At 50.0% G+C, this 19747-nt stretch overlaps 1 protein-coding gene across 2 annotated transcripts in view; it reads right to left on the reverse strand.

The window, feature by feature from the left end:
* Positions 1-18799, reverse strand: part of CMTM7 (CKLF like MARVEL transmembrane domain containing 7) — a 44824-nt gene extending 26025 nt beyond the window's left edge. The window contains exon 1 of one of the 2 annotated variants that reach the window (XM_040246320.1): positions 18569-18799. In XM_040246320.1, the coding sequence (XP_040102254.1) occupies positions 18569-18727 (159 nt within the window). In that variant the 5' untranslated portion in view covers positions 18728-18799. The remainder of the gene's footprint in view (positions 1-18568) is intronic. The other variant, XM_040246321.1, reaches the window with a different exon arrangement.
* Positions 18800-19747: the final 948 nt, after the last annotated feature.

The following is a 19747-nucleotide window of genomic DNA, read 5'->3' on the forward strand; positions in this document are numbered from 1 at the left end:
CCACTCCGGTATTCTTGGGCTTCCCTGGTGGCTCAGCTGGTAAAGAATCCGCCTGCAATGAGGGAGACCTGGGTTCCATTCCTGAGTTGGGAAGATTCCCTGGAGAAGGGAAAGGCTACCCACTCCAGTACTCTGGGCTGGAGAATTCCACGGACTGTATAGTCCATGGGGTCGCAAAGAGTCGGACATGACTGAGTGACTTTCACTTTCAAGAGTATATAAAATCTCCATTTAGTTCAGTCTAAAAGAATTCTTTCAATGAGCACACATTTTCTAAGTGATATGAGATTTGCGTCCTCACATAGTTAACACCAGCTTCCTTTCCTAGCAGCGCCCAAAACAACGGGGCCTTGGGGGTGATGATGTGTGACACCTCGTCATCTTCTGCCCAGGGGGAAAGGTGCGATCAGCCTTGTTCACTGCTGTACCCCCAAACAGCGGGGACTGAGGAGACACCAAATAAACATTTATCTGATGCCGTGACGTGAAGCTGAGCCTCTGCTGGGTGAAGAGCCATGACCAGGACCGCACAGAAGCTCATCACTCAAGCCAGAAATCGAAGTCTGAGAGTGAGCTGCCCACATCAGGCACACTGTGCCCTCAGTCTCTAGCCCACTACGGCGATGCTGCCGTTCAGTGTCTGCCGGTGACGCTGTAAATTAGGGGCCTGGTCCTGACAGCTGGACAGACCGGCAGACATTTCTCTCATCCCATGGCTCATCTTTGTTTGCTCTGGCATTGGAGCTTCCTGTTTTGAGTGTGTGAGTCAGTGCAAAGCTGTCAGCCCAACTCAATAAAAAAGAAAGGTTCTCCCACACTGGCCACCAGCACAGAACCGCGTCTCCACCAGAAACTCCAGGCCGGGCATTCAGCCTCTCCCCGCCGGCTCCCCCTTCTGCCTCCTGGCCTACAGGCCTGACACCACTGCCTTGGGCCCTTCCACAGCCCGGTCACCCCTCTGCCCTCGCTATCACTGTTCATGATCATGATTAACAACTAGTATTGGGTCTTCAGAAGAAGATCCACGTCTCTCAAGCACTTTACCCAGGCTGACTTTTCCGAAACGAGTGCTATTAACAGAGGCTTTGGGAAAGAAAATCTCCTTTCATTCATTCAAGAAAAAAAAAAAAAAGATTCTGAACGGACACAGAGAACAGATTTGTGGATGCCAGGGGGGAGGGGGTGGGGAGATGGAGTGGGGGGCTGGGGTTAGCAGGTGTAAGCTTCTATATACAGGATGGATAAACAAGAAGGTCCTTCTGTATAGCACAGGGAACTATATGCATATCCTGTAAAAACCATAGTGGGAAAAAATGTTTTTGTGTGACTGTACCCCATAGCACATGGGACCTTAGTTCCCCAACTCGGGATAGAACCCAGGCCCCCTGCGTTGGAAGTACAGGGTCTTAACCATTGAACCTCTGGGGAAGTCCCAAGGAAAAGATCATTTTTTTAAAAAAGAATGTATACACGTGTATAACTGAATCACTCTGTTGTACAAGAGTGAAATGAAGTGAAGTTGCTCAGTTGTGTCCGACTCTTTGTGACCCCATGGACTGTAGCCTTCCAGGCTCCTCTGTCCATGTGATTTTCCAGGCAATATACTGGAGTGGATTGCCATTTCCTTCTCCAGGGGATCTTCCCAACCCAGGGATTGAACCTGGGTCTCTCACATTGTAGACAGACACTAATGAATACAACATTGTAAATCAATATTGTAGCTGTTATACAGTCGCTCAGTCATGTCCAGCTCTTTTGGGACCCCAGAAACTGTAGCCCACCAGGCTCCTCTATCCATGGGATTTCCCAGGCCAAGAATATTGGAGAGGGTTGCCATTTCCTTTTTCCAGGGAATCTTCCCAAGGCAGGGATCGAACCCATGTCTCCTGCATTGACAAGTGGAGTCTTTACCACTGAGTTACCTGGGAATCCCCAAAACAACTATACTTTCATTAAAAAAAATTTTTTTTTAAAGCTAAGACAAACAACAACAACAACAAAGATTGTGAGGCATCCCGCGGCAACCCAGGCAGGATAGCCACTGCCCCCTTGCAGTTCAGTTGCGTCCTGGTGGAGAAGACCACCACCACTTCTGACGAGGAAGTAAGAAGGGATTTCAGATGAAGAAGTGCTGGGAAGAAAGCAGAACTGAGCAACGGGACAGGGTGATGGGGGCAGCAGTTGGGTGGAAGCGGCGGGTGGGGTGGGTGGGGGGACTACCTTAGGTGGGGGTGTTGGGAAAGATCCTTCCCAGGCTGGAGCGGGGGGCAGTTAGGGAGGGGAAGCAGGCTGCTTATAGACCCCGGGATTGTTTCAATTCCTTATCTTTAAATACGCAAAATAGGGCTTGGAGTCCCCTGCATTCAACTGACTTTGAAAAAAAGAATAGAGGATCCTGCGCCTCTGCAGAGCCTCAAATAGGAAGTAACCAACAGCCCTTCTCGCTCACTCCATTGGTGAGAATGAGCTGCCTCTGCACCGCTACCGACCAGAAACCAGCCTGCAGCCCAGGAGAAGCAGCCAGGGTTTTGGGGAACTGCTAAATACCTGTGCCAGACTCCATAGCTGACGGTGTAATTACTATGGACTCAGGTGCTTGGCTGAAAATATGAAAAATAATAGTACCTAGAGGATAGGGCCGTTGATGAGCATTAAGTGAGGTAATTCAGGCAAGTTCACAGAACAGGACGTGGTGGGTGATCATCCCTCAAGCAATTTTAGCCACTCTTCTAAGAATGTCACCGTTAAGTTCCCCAACCAGGGACTGAACCTGTGCCCTCTGCATTGGAAGCACAGAGTCTTAACCACTGGACCACCAGGGAGGTCCTCCAAGGATGTTTTCTTTGAGCTAAGCTGTTGTGTTTTATTATTATTAATAGGACATGCAATCCAGTCCAACGTGAACTATTATTAACTCCGGAGAGGAAGTCTGCAAAGGGGACTTTTGTGAAAACAGAAGTAGTAAAATGGAGATAAGGTCACCATGACCCAAACACATGTGCCTCCCTTTCTTTCTCTCCTGCCTCCGTGGTGGCTACGGAACGCCGGGAGTCAGAGGGTCCTTGCACACCAACTTTAACGTCCAATGATAGGGCTGCTCCAGCCTGGACGCCTCACGGATGTCAGAGTCATGGAAAACAAGACAGACCATTCCAGACTGAAGAGCCTGCCGAGACCCCATCACCGAGGGCCACGCTAGACCAGAGAAAGGACGTTAGCCGGTCAACTGGTGAAACCCGAATACAGCAGCGAGATTAGATGCCACAGAACTGACGTCACAGACCTCTTGAAAGAGTGAACTGCACAGCGGTTTGTAAGAGAAGGGCCTTCTGGGGAAATGTGCACTCAAGCACGGAGGGCAAGGAGCACTGTGTCTGCTGGCCAGTCGTTCCCGCCTTTCGCTCTCTCCACAGGCCTCCCTGCTCCCTGAGGCACAGCAAGGCTGAAATTAGGCCACCAGTCACCCTACCATGGCCTCCAATCGTTCAAGTGAGAGGAGGAGCCGCACGCCCCTCACTTTAAATCAAAGGCTAGAGATGATTGAGCTCAGTGAGGAAGGCATGTCGAAAGCCCAGGCAGACTGGAAGTTCGGCCTTTGGCGCCAAAAGTTAGCCAAGTTGTGAATGCAAAGGGAACATTCTTGAAGGAAATGAAAAGTGCTGCTCCATTACATTTCATTACAAAAAAAAGAAATGTAATGATAAGAAAGCAAAACAGCCTTATTGCGGATGTAGAGAAAGTTTCAGCGGCCTGGATAGCAGACCAAACCAGCCACAGCATTCCCTTAAGCCAATACCTAATCCAGAGCCAGGCCCTAACTTGCCTCAATTCCAAGAAGGCTGAGAGAGGTGAGGAAGCTGCAGAAGAAAAGTCTTAAGTTGGCAAAGGTTGGTTCATGAAATTGAAGGAAAGAAGCCATTTCCTAACATCAAAGTGCAAGGTGAAGCAAGTGCAGATGCTGAGCTGCGGCAAGTTCTCCGGAAGAACTAGATAAGATGATTCACAAAGGTGGCCACACTATAAAAGAAGTTCTCAGTGTAGACAAATACCCTTCTACTGGAGGAAGATGGCAGGCTTCCCAGGTGGCCCAGTGGCACAGAATCCACCTGCCAATGCAGACGCTGCAGGTTCAATCCCTGGGTTGGAAAGATCCCTGGAGAAGGAAAGGGCAGCCCACTCCAGTATTCCTGCCTACAGAGTCCCACAGACAGAGAAGCCTCACGGGCCAAGTCCATAGGGTCACAAATAGTTGGACATGACTGAAGTGACTTACCACACAACACAACATTCATTCTGCAGCCCGTGGATCAAGGAGTTGTTTCAACTTCCAAGTCTTACTATTTAATAAATTCATTTTGTAACGCTATATAGTTGCCATACACAGGGGTTCCTCTAATGGATCTGGACAAAGTTAGCTGAAAACCGCTGGAAAGGATCCACCACTGGCGCTGCCATGAAGAAAATTCATAATTCACATGAAGAGGTCAAGATATCAACATTAACAGCAATTTGGAAGAAGTTGAGTCTAACCCCCATAGATGACTTCGAGGGGTTTCAAGACTTCAGTGGAGGAAGTAACTGCAGATGTGGTGGAAACAGCAAGAGAACTAGAATTAGAAGTGGAGCCTGAAGATGGGAATGAACTGCTGCCTCTCCTGATAAAGCCTGAGTGGATGAGAAGTCACTTCTTACGGATGAGCCGAGGAAGTGGTGTCTTGAGAAGGAGCTGTGAAGTTTGCTGGTGAAAATGGTACGAAGTTTGTTGAAATAACAACAAAGGACTTAGAATGCTACATAAACTTGGGTGACAAAGCAGTGGCAGGGTTTGAAAGGACTGACTTCAAAGGACTGACCCCAATTTTGAAAGTTCTCCACTATTTGGTCAAGTGCTGCCAAATAGCACTGCAGGCTGCAGAGAAGTCATTCATGCAAGGAAGAGCCGATCTATGCGGCAAACTTTGCTGTTGTCCTATTTTAAGAAGTTGCCATAGTTGCCCCGACCTTCCGGAGAAGGCAACGGCAACCCACTCCAGTACTCTTGCCTGGAGAATCCCAGGGACGGGGGAGCCTGGTGGGCTGCCGTCTATGGGGTCGCACAGAGTCGGACACGACTGAAGCGACTCAGCAGCAGCCCCGACCTTCAGCAATAACCACCCTGATCGGTCAACAGTCATCGACTATCAAGGCCAGATCCTCTAGTAGCAAAAAGACAAAGACACGTGAAGGCTCAGGTGATGGTTAGCACTTTTTTTTAGCAATAGCGTATTTTTCAATTAAGGTATGTACATTTTTTAGACCTAATGCTATTGCAGAGGTAATAGACTACAATATAGTACAAACATAATTTTTATATAACACTGGGAGACCAATGTTATTTGTCTCACTTTACTGTGATACTCACTTTACCGTGGTGGTCTGGAACCAAATGTACACAACAAACTGACAATAGGCTTTCCATCAGCAAGGAGATGCCACCAGTTTTAGGGGATGCAGATTACAATGCAGGCTCTTGTTTTCAGCCACACCCAGAGGCATGTGGGATCTTACCTCCCCAGTCAGGGATTGAACTCATGCCCCCTGCATTGGAAGGTGGAGTCTTAACCACTGGACCGCAGCAGTTTTGCTTTGATTTACAATGTTGTGTTAATTTCTGCTGTATACACTGCAGTTTTTCCTCTGCCCAAAGTGGCAGTCAGTAAACACTGCTCCGTAATGATGACACTTGAGGACCCTTGTAAAACCAATGTCACATTATCAACACAAGGTCAGTGGTGCTTCTTTTTACCTTTCCCATGTGAAACTCACAACAAACACGATATATCAATAAGGCCCCTATCTCTGAAATCATTAGGTCCCTCCAAGGAGTTAAAACAAATACGGTCAAGTTATTTATACCCCCATGATACTGCTCACAATTCTTTCCTGAAAGGTTACAGAAATAATTTTGGCTCCTACTGATTTTATTTTTTCATTCAGTAAATATTGATTTGTTTTCGTCTCCCCTTGTTTCAAATGAGAGTTGAAAACAAAAATAACAACTGCTTAAGTGACCAGCAAAAAGTAACATCCGAATTCGGTGCAGACTGGCCTTGCAGATCCAGGGTGTGCCCCAGGGAAGAATACTGATAAACCAGTTCTGCAGGTGGAGGGAGGCTTTGGTCAGGTTTGTCTGTCCCCAGGGCACACCAGCTTAGAGCCTTGGCAGAGATCAACCAGAGGAAAAGCCATTCATTCCAAAGGCTCCTGAGAAACACAGGCAGGCGCTGCTCCACAGGTTCATTGCTCCACTGAAAGTGAGTGAAAAGTGAAAGTCACTCCAAAACCGCTCAGTCGTGTCCAACTGTTTTAGACCCCTCATGGATTACACAGTCCATGGAACTCTCCAGGCCAGAATACTGGACTGGGTAGCCTTTCCCTTCTCCAGGGGATCTTCCCAACTCAGGGATCGAACTCAGTTCTCCAGCATTGCAGGCGGATTCTTTACCAGCTGAGCCACCAGGGAAGCCCAAGAATATTGGAGTGGGTAGTCTGTCCTTTCTCCAGAGGATCTTCCTGACTCAGGACTCAAACCGGGGTCTCCTGCATTGCAGGCAGATTCTTTACCAGCTGAGCTACCAGGGAAGCCCCCTGCTTCACTGGGCTCCCCTTTATCAGGCCAGTGTACACATCCCAGCTACCACACCCCCAACCTTCTAAAGATTTTCCTTGCACAGTGGGAGCTGTCTGGCTCAGAGGCCCCCCCATCCCAAGTTTATCGACTCCCCAATCTGGTCTGTAGCCAATGAACAGAACAAAAGCCCAGCTCCACTGCGCTAAATGGGAGCATCTCTGTGGGGCAGCTCATTCTCCAGAGCTCCGGGCAACATCAGGCTGAGGCTAGACTTCTCAGACCCATCATCGAGTCCTCCCTTGCCCTTGACTGCAGCCCTCACTCAGGCAATTTTTGCAGGAGTATTACTCAGCCACAATAAGGAGCGAGACTGTGCCATATGCAGACACATCACATGCAGGAAACTAGAGACAGTCCAACAGAGTGAATGAAGTAAGTCAGAAGGCGAAAAACAAATATTGTATGTTAACGCATATATGTGGAATCTAGAAAAAAAAGGTAGAGGTGATCTTACTTGCAAAGCAGAAACAGAGACACAGACTCAGAGAACCACAGCATGGACACCAAGGAGGAAGGGAGAGTGGGATGGATTGGGAGACTGGGATCGACAAATATACACTACCGTGTATACAACAGATAACTCATGAGATCCTAGCGTACAGCACAGGGAGCTCTCCTTGGTGCTTTGCGGCAACCTACAGGGGAAGGAAATAAACAACAGAGGGGTGTATGCACACACAGAGCTGATTCACTTCGTTATACGGCAGAAACTAGCATAACATTGTAAAGCCACTACACTGCAATAAAAATAAATATTATTAAATAAATAAAAGAATCCCCATCTCTAGCTCTACTTTTAAGAAGCTTGACTTCAACACTCCCTGTGATGGATTCTGGGAAATTCGAACAATGCTGATCACACAGGTCTTCTTGTTCCCCAGACTTTTCTGGTCCTTAAATCTTGATCTTAAAGCAAGTCAAGTAGGAGTCTAGAGAGCTTGAACTCAACCCTGAGCACCAAGTAGAGCCTCTCAATGACAATGGGTGCAGAAGACCTCTGACACCCCCTGGGAAGAGATCACAGGAGATGTTTGAGAATCTGAGTCACGGAACAGACGAAAAAATGTCCAAGGGCAGGCAACAGCTGGCGGGCCTGGGAATTCCACCTTTAGGCGTTTCTCCTTCTGAGGATCTTGTACACACAGAGAACTATGATATGTAAAATGGTATCCACTACAGCACTTCGACGTAACAAAAGATGCGAAATAACCTAAGTGTCCATCGATAGGGGACTGGTTAAAAAACAATATAGTCAATCCATTCTCTGGGACACAACGCAGCTGTTATGGAACAGGAGGAGAACGAGAACACTCTGCATGCATATGGAATGATCTCCAAGGTGGAAAGCCAGTGCACACACACACACACACACATACACACACACACACACACACACACACACACACAGAAACATAAAATATTAATAACTCCTGACGACATACAAGAAAACAGTTATCACTGGGAGCTTCCAGGAAGGAAATGTCAAAACTGGAAGAGTTTATGCACTTTAAAAATCTTGATCATGTGAATGTTATCTACTCCAAAAGAGGAAATACATTTTTAACAGTTGTACAACCATGGTGAGCATCAGTATTTTCATTTTTTAGAATGGCTCTAGGAAGGACCCTGGAGGACAGTGGGGCTGCTGGAGGTGGAGGCCATTCTTCTGCACAGAAGGTATTTAAACTCCCCACAGTCTCCTCATCTGTAAAGTGGAAATACCGTTGTAAGAAACAGCAAAGGAGATGGGACGTCATTCCCATGGTTATGTCACATGCTGGGGTGAAGGGACGCTGCAGAGCTAAGTAATTAGGCTCCAAATCAGTTGGCTCTGAGCTGATCAAAAGGACGTTATCTTCAAGTGAAAGTCCCTCAGTCGAGTCTGATTCCTTGCGACCCCATGGACTGCAATCCGCCAGCCTCCGTCCATGGGATTTCCCAGGCAAGAGTACTGGAGTGGGTTGCCATTTCCTTCTCCAGGGGATCTTCCCGACCCAGGGACTGAACCAGGGTCTACCCGCATTATAGGCAGACGCTTTACCGTCTGAGCCTCCAGGGAAGATCTGAACCCGGGTCCTAATGGTGAGCGAATTCTTGGCTTTTAAAGCATTTAGCACCATGCCCAGAGCAAGGATTCCAGCCAACAGACTGACTGCACAAGAATTAAAAGACAGATGACCACAGCCCAGATAAAAACTTATCTAACTGTTATTGAAAAAAATAGCCATGAAATTAAAAGACGCTTACTCCTTAGAAGAAAAGTTATGACCAACCTAGATAGCATATTCAAAAGCAGAGACATTACTTTGCCGACTAAGGTCCATCTAGTCAAGGCTACGGTTTTTCCTGTGGCCATGTATGGATGTGAGAGCTGGACTGTGAAGAAGGCTGAGCGCTGAAGAATTGATGCTTTTGGACTGTGGTGTTGGAGAAGACTCTTGAGAGTCCCTTGGACTGCAAGATCCAACCAGTCCATTCTGAAGGAGATCAGCCCTGGGATTTCTTTGGAAGGAATGATGCTAAAGCTGAAGCTCCAGTACTTTGGCCACCTCATGCGAAGAGTTGACTCTTTGGAAAAGACTTTGATGCTGGGAGGGATTGCGGGCAGGAGGAGAAGGGGACGACAGAGGATGAGATGGCTGGATGGCATCACCGACTTGATGGGCGTGAGTCTGAGTGAACTCCAGGAGTTGGTGATGAACAGGGAGGCCTGGCGTGCTGCAATTCATGGGGTCGCAAAGAGTCGGACACGACTGAGCGACTGAACTGAACTAAACTGAAGGACTTTTTTGGTGGTCTAGTGGTTAAGAATCCGCCTTGCAACGTGGGGAACGTAGGTTCGATCCCTGGTCCGGGAACTAAGATCCCAGATGCTGCAGGGTAAGCCCATGAGCCACGGCAAAGATCCCGCACGCCACAACCAAGAGCCAGTGCAGCCAAGTAAAGTGAATGCATTTCAAATGGCCACTGCGCCTCCTGCCTACTGCACGGCTGTTGACCCTCTACTCCCTGGCCTTTCTTGCTAAGGAGCAGCCATGAAAACACCAGATCTGAGGCAGGAGACATGGGTTTCTGTGGGTGTATGAGATATCTCCTGCTGCCTAACAAATTACCCCAGGTAGGTAGCTTTAACTGATATTCATTTAAAATCTCACAGTTTTCAGCAGTCGGGAGCTCTGGCTAGAGTCTTCTGCTCAGGGTCTCACAAGGCTGCAATCGAGGTGGGGGCCTGGCTGGGGTTTCCTCTGAGGCTTGGAGTTCTCAACCAAGGCTCATGTGCTGTTCCAACTATGGGATCCTATTTTCTGGTTGATTTCAGCTGAGGGCTGCTCTCAGCTTCTAGACACGACCCATAGCTGCGCCTCATGTGGCCCTCTGCTGGGCCCAGCAGGGCATGTTAGTTCTCCAGGGTCAGCAAGGGAATCTCTCCCTTTGGAAGAACCCAGTATCTTTCTTAAGGACCGTCACCTGATTAAGCCAGGCTGATGGCTCAGATGGTAAAGAATCCCCCTGCAATGCAGGAGATCCGGGTTCAATCCCTGAATGGGAAAGCTCCCCTGGAGAAGGGAATGACTCCCAATTGCAGTATTCTTGCCCGGAGAATCCCACAGACAGAGGAGCCTGGCGGGCTACAGTCCACGGGGTTGAAAAGAGTCGGACGTGGCTGAGGGACTTTCCCTTGAAGATAACGTCCTTTTGATCAACTCAGAATCAACTGACTTGGAGCTTTAATCACATCTGCAGCATCCCTTCACCCAGGCACAAGACATAACCATGGGAATGACATCACATCTCCTAAAGGAAATCAATCCCGAATATTCATTGGAAGGACTGATGCTGAAGCTGAAGCTCCAATGCTTTGACAATCTGATGTAAAGAGCTGACTCATTTGAAAAGACCCTGATGCTGGGAAAGATTGAAGGCAGGGGGAGAAGGGGACGACAGAGGATGAGATGGTTGGATGGCATCACCGACTTGATGGACATGAGTTTGAGCAGGCTAAGGGAGTTGGTGATGGACAGGGAAGCCTGGCGTGTTGCAGCCCATGGGATCACAAAGAGTCAGATACAACTGAGCAACTGAACAACAAAGAGACTCATGGGAGGGGTCCCCCTAGGGTGTGTCAGCCACAGAGGGGGAGCCTGGGAGCCTGTCTGCCACACACAGAGGGACAGTACACCATGGGGGGAAGGGTTAGACCGTGGCACTTAGGTTCCCATGCTGGCTCCAGAAATTAATAGAATTTTCCAACCTTGTGCAAGTGACAAAATCTCTCAGCCTTCATTCAATCAAAAGAAGGGGGAAGTAATTAATGAATAGTCGTTAAGGATTAGCCGAAGGGAAACTGCATGTGAAATTGCCTGACATGACAAAGCAGACACTTGAACTTTAGTTCTTCTCTTGGGAGGAACTTAGGACATAACGCAAGGATGATACTAATGATTTAACTTTTTTTTTTTTTTTTTTTTGGCCACATGTGGCACGCAGAATCTTAGTTCTCTGACCAGGGAGCCAGGGAAGTCCTCCTAATGGTTCCCTCTTAAGCCTTCCAGAGGCCCAGAGAGAAATATGTGAAATGCTTTCTAAAGCAGGACACACTCCGTCTGTCCTATACCCCAGAGAGGGATTTTCCCCACTCGGCCTGAATTCATCTCTGGCAAAAGGTGAAGTTATCAGCAGCACCTGCTGGGACGTCTCAGAGCACCTCCTTTTAACTCTGTGACTGCCTGTCCTCCAACCAGACAACGGATTCGTATGCAGTGCCACAGCCTCCTTCCCAGGTCAGCTGGAATGACATGAGGGGACTTCCTAGGTGGTCTAGCGGCTAAGATTCTGCACTACCAAGGCAGGGGGCCTGGGTTCAATCCCTGGTCTGGGAACTAGCTCCCACATGCTGCAACTAAAGATCCTGCATGCTGCAAAGAAGATCGAAAATGTGTGTGCTACAACAAAGAGCCAGTACAGCCAAATAAGTAAGTAATTAGGGGGAAAAAAAAAAGGTTTAAAGACATGGGAACCTCTTCATGGCATATTGATAATGAAACAAAGTGACTCCACGCTGTCCTTTCATGAGTTCGAGATCCGCCCCAAATGCAGCTTCATTATTAGTGGCTTTGTGATTTGGGGCCAGTTACCAAATTTCTGTTTCCTCATCTGTAAATGCAGATAATTATAGGAACTACCTATTTTGAGGACTGAATAAGCCCACACATGTAAAACACCTAGCCCAGTCATTGTCACCTAACAGGAACTCAGTGTGTGATAAATGCTATTATTACTATTATTATTAGCTAAGTAGCACTTTCATCATATGAGAGAAAAAGTTTTAAAAAGACTTCCCTTTAAACAATACTAGCATTGTTGCCATCTCCCCAGGGGAATAAAGAAGACCTAAGAGGAAGAAATGCTCTCTTTAATTACTCTCTCTGCATTCCAGAAGGTCCAATGTACTCTGTGCCCAAAAGCATTTATTTAATTTCTCCTCTCTCTTTCCTACTCCCTTCTGAATTCCCTCCCCTGTCTCCACCTCCACCTGTTTTACTCTGAAAATTTCACAGTAATCTCTTCTGTGGGTAATGTGTGGCAACCACTTTCCAAACAATTTCTCTCTTTATCAATGAATCTGTCCACCTATTTTTTTAAAGGGAAAAGGCTGCCCCAGGGAAAGGCAGAGCCTTGTCACTGCCAAGTAAAACACAGACCAGGCGAAAGGCTTTCTCAGCAGGAGGTTCACCGCCCCTGGTGCAGAGGATGGGGCCGCACTGGGAAGAGGTCCCCTTCTCCTTGCGAGCCCTCATCTCTCAGGAAGGCTAGGGGATGGAGGGCCAGCAGCCAGCGCCAGGCCCTGAGCCAGGCCACCAATGCCAGCGGGTTGCTAAGGACCCGGCAGAGCAATGCCCTGGAGTGAGCAGCGGGCAAATAAACTTCTGAGCCAAACTGGTGACAAAGGAGGACAGCATGAGGCAGGCGGCGGGTCACCGGGAGGCTCCCAGGCAGCAGGCCTGGGCTGGTGCCGCGGGCAGACGGCAGGGCGAGGAAGCAGATGGCGGCCAGGGGCCCCAGGCAGGAAGCGCCAGCCTGGAGAGCAGGGGATGAGCCTGGGAGGAAGGGAGGAAAGAACTGAAACGAATGCGCTGAGCCACACCGGGTGGTCTCGGAATGTCCTGGAGGGTCTCCAGGATCCACTGTGATGCCAGGGACCCTGTGCGACTGTCTGGACTCATGTGGGACCACGCACAGCCCCCAAATCCCCACCCTCATCCCCCAGCCTGGTGGACCCCTTCAGCTGCTGTTTTCATCAGGACCCTCTCCACTGGCCAGTGGCTCCCGACTGGGGTGCGGACAGTTATTTGGGGTGCCCTGCAGGGGAATTCTTGCCAGTAGTTAGGAAATCCACATTGTCTGCAGCCTGAATAAACAAATCCTCACACCCATGGGGTGTTGTTATCCTTCCGAAGTATGTGGAGGCTGTTGCCATTGCGTAAACACAACTGCCTTTCAAAGTGTGTGATGGAAAGAGGGACTTCTCTGGTGGGTCAGTGGTTAAGACTTTGCCTTCCAGTGTTGAGGAGTGCGGGTCTGATCCCTGGTCGGGGAAGTAACATCCCACATGCCTCCAAACATAAGAAACAGAAGCAACACTGTAACAAATTCCATAAACACTTTAAAAATGGTCCACATCAAAAGTAGGTGATAAAAGAGAGAAACTGCAATGGACATTACACAGTTCTTGTTTCATTCTGGACACACAGATTTCTCTAAGACCTCTTGCTTTTGAAAAGGACATGTGCCTACTCTGACCAACGGTATCACCCTTGAGCCAAAGAATTAAAAAAGAGATATTTTCACACCAGCAACCAATGACTGATGTAAAACTCTGAAGAAATAAATCTTTTTTTATGAAGCTCTTAAAAAAATAAAATAAAATCCTTACAAAGTCTTCTAGCCCGCCTTTTTCTTTTCTAAACCATCAGACACTGAAAATAAGACTGTGACTTAAAATATTATTACTACCACTTTTGGCTCCTGGAAATTTCTGGATGATACAGAGACAACCATTGATTTCTGGATGTTAACAAGGCTAGAGAGTTGTTTAAGGCCAGCACGCTCAGCAGGGCAAGACACACTACATCTCTCTCTCTGTGAAAGGTCATGACCATTTATCCTAAGGAAGTATTAATGGCTTTGCACACCAAAACTTCTCTGCAGGGCAGTTCATCACTGTCTTCTTCATCAACAGGCAGAACCAAAAGCTCCTTGAGCCACCAAAAAAAAGGGGAGGGGGCTGGTCACACAAACCACAGTACATTTGTAACTGGCTGCAAAAACACTGTTGCGTGCAAACCTTAGGTGACATGAGGAACCATCCATCACCTGTTAAGCAAATAAAAGCACTTTACAAACTGTAGCGTGTCACCCTACTTTTGTAAAAATAAGACAAAACCAACAACTGCAAATTGTATGTCGCCTATGAAATAGTGTAAAATTTTACTTTCAATATTAAACCCAGGGGGAGAGGGAGTGGAAGGGTCTAGTTTTTTCTCGGTTTCCCGAAGTTTCTACAACGAACAAGTATTACTTCTGTTATCAGGAATAAAGCCTGTAAGTTACGTCTTATTATTTTTGTTTGACCATTGAGGGACAGCAGTTTCTTGTTGTTGGACTGGGACTGGGTTGGGGTGAAAGACTTTTTTTTGGCTAGTTCGAGTCTTAGTTGTGTCATATGGGATCTAGTTCCCTGACTAAGGATCAAAGCCAGGCCCCCTGCATTGAGAACTTGGAATCTTAGCCACTGGACCACCAGGGAAGTCCCAAGGAGTCAAAAACTCTTGACATGAGGTTCTTTGCTGCCCTCAACCCTCCAGCTGCCACAAAATAGGGCATGGGAGTGCCGGTGGCATTTGGGAACCAAACTGGGGCTGCTCCTTCCACACAGACCTGAGACAGAACATGAAGGGTGAGCCATTCTGGGCTATGCCTGCTCATTCTCCACTAACAAGTCTTTCCATGGTTATATCAGAGGCTGCAATCCCCCACCGTCTAACTCCATCTGGGATGTGGGCCGTGAACACCCAAGGGAAGTCCGTACTTGCCCCAAACTCCTAGAAAGTCTTTCGGAAGCCAGAAAAACTCAGGCACTCTCCCCAGACTTGCACACCCACTCAGTCTCCTTCCACAGCATTCCTGATAACACCTCTCTTTAGGATAGTTGCAATGCCTTCATTATTTCGTTGAAATGAATGAAACACATCCTGAATAGTACCCTAATCCCAGTGACGGCCAAAAGACAATTTCCATGAAGTTCCAAAATGACCCTAGGGGGCTGTGCAGTTCCAGGTTGAGAACCATCGCTTTGACTGATATTGATATGATTACTTCCGGGATAATCTTAGAACAAGCGCCGTATTCTCAGCACGCTCTGGCAGACCCTGGATGGGCTAGTCCCAGCATGTTTCTCCAGACTCACTCACACCATTCCCAGCCCTGTTCCCTTCCCTCCAACTATCATCACTCCTCCTTCCTCCAGTCACTGAGCCCCTGTCTGTGCTCTTCCTTCTTCTGATAATGCTGTTCCCTCATCCTCCAAATATCCCTTCCATAGAAAGGCCCTTCCTTACCTCCCTGACAGGATAGACCTCCCAGTTAATTCCCTGTGGCAGAGGTCCCCAACCTCTGGGATCTGATGCCTGATGATCTGAGATGGAGCTGATGTAATAACAACAGAAATAAAGTGCACAATAAATGTAATGCACTTGAATCATCCTGAATCATCCCCCGCCTTCAGTCCATGGGAAAACTGTCTTCCATGAAACTGGTGCCTGGTGTCCAAAAGGTTGGGGACTGCTGCTCTATGGGCCTCTCCTTCGTAACTTTTGTCCCAGTGTACACTTTTATATTTAAAACCACTCAATGTTTATTTTCCCAATTACACTATAAAGAAGTCAGGGGCTGACCCCTCTTGTTCACTGGGCCATCCACACTGTCCTAGCATAGAAGCAGGTGCTCTATATTTACTGAGTAAATAAAGGAACCTTCTAGGAATTCTCTGGTGGTCCAGTAGTTAGAACTCGGGGCTCTCACTGCAGAGTGCCTGGGTTCAATTCCTGATTAGGGAACTAAGATCCCACAAGCCGCACAGTGTGACTGAAAATAAAACTTTTTAAAAAGGAAGCTTCTGGAAGACACTTAGATTTCCATCTTCACTGCTTATAAAACTACATTCTGATTCTCCTTCCCTATTATGGTTCTGCAAGTGTCAGAGTCTCTGCTGAAAGGCTCTATCTTGTCTCCACAGGCTTGGCTTCGCTTCGCTTCAGTCGTGTCCAACTCTGTGCGACCCCAGAGACGGCAGCCCACCAGGCTCCCCCGTCCCTGGGATTCTCCAGGCAAGAACACTGGAGTGGGTTGCCATTTCCTTCTCCAATGCATGAAAGTGAAAAGTGAAAGTGAAGTCGCTCAGTCGTGTCTGACTCCTAGCGACCCCATGGACTGCAGCCCACCAGGCTCCTCCGTCCATGGGATTTTCCAGGCCAGAGTACTGGAGTGGGGTGCCACTGCCTTCTCTGACAGGCTTGGCTTATGCAGAGGTAAGAACAGAGCAGATGCTCAATAAGAGAGAGAAACCCCCTTCTAAATGTCAGGAAGACCCGCCCATCACTGGCCCTCATCTCACCCTGTCTCCTTCCTTTCTATGTCCCCTCTCCCCAGACTCACTGGAATAAAGTCACTGGGAGGCCAACAGGGCGTGCCCAGCCCGACACACCCACACTCAACCCTCAAGATTGAACTCAAATGTCACCTTAATCTCGCCTCCATCCCTCCTGCCTTATGTGGGCAACCACAGATCTTTCATCACATCAACCAGGCCGTTTGGGGACAAGTCTGTCTCCTCAGCAAAAAACCACAGAATCTTTGAGGGCAAGGGCTTTCTCACAGCTATCTGTTTCCAGAGAAACAGAGGTGAACACAGCACTCACTGAAGTCTAATGAACAAACAAAATGCTGAGGAGTGCTGCTGAGCCCCGTGCAAGGCCCTCTGGATGCCTGCAGGGCCCAGGGCACTCCTTCCAGCTCAGGCCCCTCAAAGACACGGATGATGCCAGGAGCCCGGGCTCCAGCTCACACTCTGTGAGGATCCAGATGGACATTCCTTTCTCAAGCAGTGGATTTGGGGGGACTCCCAGAGAAGAGAAGGCGGAGGAGATCAGCCCTAAATGGTCTCTGCGTAGTAATATGACCATGGCAACGGCAACTTCACACCCAGGGGGTCTGCTCAAACCGGCCTGCATCCACAGGGCAGTCCTCAGGGAAGGAAGATGGTGTAAGAACCCTCTGGGCACAAAGAGATGCAATTCTCCAAGTCTCTGTTCTCTCTGGGGCAGAGGGCCATCACTGTCACCTGCAACTTGGCCCAAGGGCCAAAGGTAAGAGGCTAGTTTAGGAGAGGAATGAAGGGGTGGTTTCTCTTCTCCACTGTCTGTGTCTATTAAACTTATGGATGGCTCTGACCCCAATCTTTGTCCACTAATCTCATCATTCAGCTCCTGATACACCTTCCAAGGCTCCCAATCATCTTTCTCAAGGACGAGGAGGTAGGTTGCTGCTGCTAAGTCACTTCAGTCGTGTCCGACTCTGTGCGACCCCGTAGACAGCGGCCCATCAGGCTCCCCCGTCCCTGGGATTCTCCAGGCAAGAACTCTGGCATGGGTGGGGAGGTAGGTAGGTCCCCTCTATTTGGCTGATCAGATTTCTTAGCCTGAAGCCCCCAAAGTGCCTCACTCAAAGCCAACACAGCTGTGCATGGTTTATCTTGGTTAGTAGCTAAAATACTTCCACTTCCTACTTTTTAGTCCATCTAGATGCTCTTCTTTGAGAAAAGGGAACTCAGTCCCTCTTCCCTTCAGTTCTGGCCTAAGCAGGAAACCAGAGTCCCCTCCACGCGCCCTTGGCCCCCAGAGTAACAGAGCTGTGGACGCCTGCGAGGCTCTCACCCTGTGTCCAGGCAGCCCGGCCTCTGGGTCCGTGACCTTGTGTATAAGCCCCATCCGTCCCTCCTTGCAAAACTACCACTTTCCCCTCTACCATTCTCGCTGCAAACATTATCTGGAGTGAAATCACAATGAGGCCGGCCGAGTTTCCAAACACATCAGACAAACGGGAAAGGTGTTTCAGGTTTAAAAACTGTGAGGAAGAAAAACTTGAGAAGAGAGAGAAGAATGGGGAACAGGTCGGGCAAGGTCTGCGCCGCTGGAGGCCCCGGCCTCGGTCCCGCCCGGCTCCCTTTCCGGAGATGCCCGCTCCTCACAAAGTACAGAGGCCTCCCGAGTGACCACCGCCGTCCAGGGGCCCCGAGGGCCGGCCCTCCCTTGGGAGTCGAGGGGCAGGGCCCGGGACAGCTGCCCCAAGGGTCCCCGCACCTTCTGCCCCCGGGAAGGCCGGGCCGTGGACCCCGCGCTCGGGCGAGGCCGCTCCGGCGGCAGGAAGCCCAGCGGCGCGGGGTTGGCGAGGTAGGCGCGGCGGCCAGAGAGCTGGCAGCGGTCTGCTTCCGCGGCCCGAGCGCCGCCCCCCGGCACTCCCCACCCCCTGCGCGGGTCCGAAGCGGCGCGGCCCGAGAAGAGGAAGGAAGACGCTCGGAACTTTGGCCGTGGTTTCCTGCGGCCCCAGGCAGGCCGAGCCCGCGGAGCGGCTGGAGAAACTTGGGAGCCCGGAGCAGGGGCGGGGGAGCAGGCCGGGGGGTGCGCCGAATTCCCCGCCGGAGGAAGCCGCCTCCAACTTGACTGGGGCGGCTCGCGGCCCCGCCCGGGGCGCGATGCTCCCGCCGCGGGCGCGTCCGCTCCCCGGACCCTGCCCTCCGCGGTCACCCCGCGGGACCCCGGCCCGCGCCCTGGCCTCTCTTACCATCTGCGCCACCTTCAGCATCGCCGCGTGGGTGCGGGGGTAGATGGGGTCCAGCAGCCCCTCCGAGGAGCTGGCGCCCGGCGGCCCCGCGCCGGCCCCGGCTCCCGGGGCGCTGCCGCTGCTGCACGTGGTGCGGACGAGCCCGGCCCCGTGCGACATCGCGCGGCCCTTGCCCGCGGGCTGCCTCCGCCGGCGGAGGGCAAGGGCCAGGGCCAGTACCAGAGGGGCGGGGCCTGTGGGGGCGGGGCGGGGCCTGCGTGGGGCGGGGCGGGGCCTGCGTGGGCGGGGCGCACGCGCCGGGGGCCCGCGCGGGGGACGCCCACCCAGCCTCGGCGACCCTGGCCGGTGCGCAGCTGAGAGGCGGCTGTAGCCTCCGCGCTTGGGGAGGCGCGGAAGTTGAGCTAGAGGGGGGCGAGGGAAACGCATGCCCTGAGTATTAGCCTTTCCGAGGTGGGCGAGGCCGGGCACAGCTGGTCTGAGCCTCCTGGGATCTGGTGTGGGCGAGGCTGCGGATGTCTGCTGAGGGCTCTTGAAGTGTAAACTACACTCACTGAAATGCCCAAACCTTCCGTGTTCAGCTCTGTTAATTGTTCTGTATGTGAATGTACATCTGTGTAATCACCACCCACGGGGGAAAAGTTCCATCGTGCTCTTTTCCCACTTCCTGTCGCTATAGATTCGTTTTGCTTCTTCTCGGATTTGATAGACTTGACATACTATTCTCATTTTTTCTGGCTTCTTTCACTCGACGGGATGCATCGAGATAAATCCCATTTTACCCAATAAAGCTGTGACCGTTCTGGTGAAATTTTTTTTTGGTGGACAGAAGCTCTCATTTCTGTGTGTGGGGGCAACTATCAATGGGTTTGCTGGGTCACAAAGTGAGCACAGGTTTATCTCTATAAGAAGGTGTCACACCGCTATCCGAGATGCTGTTTCCTGTGTTCTGGGTTATTTTTTAAACGAGCAAGCGGGATCACTGAAAGGAGATGGTATCAGTCGTCAAACCACCAAATGTTTCCACACAACACAAAATCCTACCTCATGAGATCACTGGATGCCAGTGCTATCCTGTCATCAGAGAACTGTTAATGTGGCGAAGTCCTGATAATTTTTTCAGTCGGACCATGTGGTATGCGGAACCTTAGTTCCCCAACTAAGATCCCAGGCCCCCTACAG

Source organism: Oryx dammah, unplaced genomic scaffold (assembly GCF_014754425.2).
Source record: "Oryx dammah isolate SB20612 unplaced genomic scaffold, SCBI_Odam_1.1 HiC_scaffold_9, whole genome shotgun sequence".
Classification (NCBI taxonomy): domain Eukaryota; kingdom Metazoa; phylum Chordata; class Mammalia; order Artiodactyla; family Bovidae; genus Oryx; species Oryx dammah.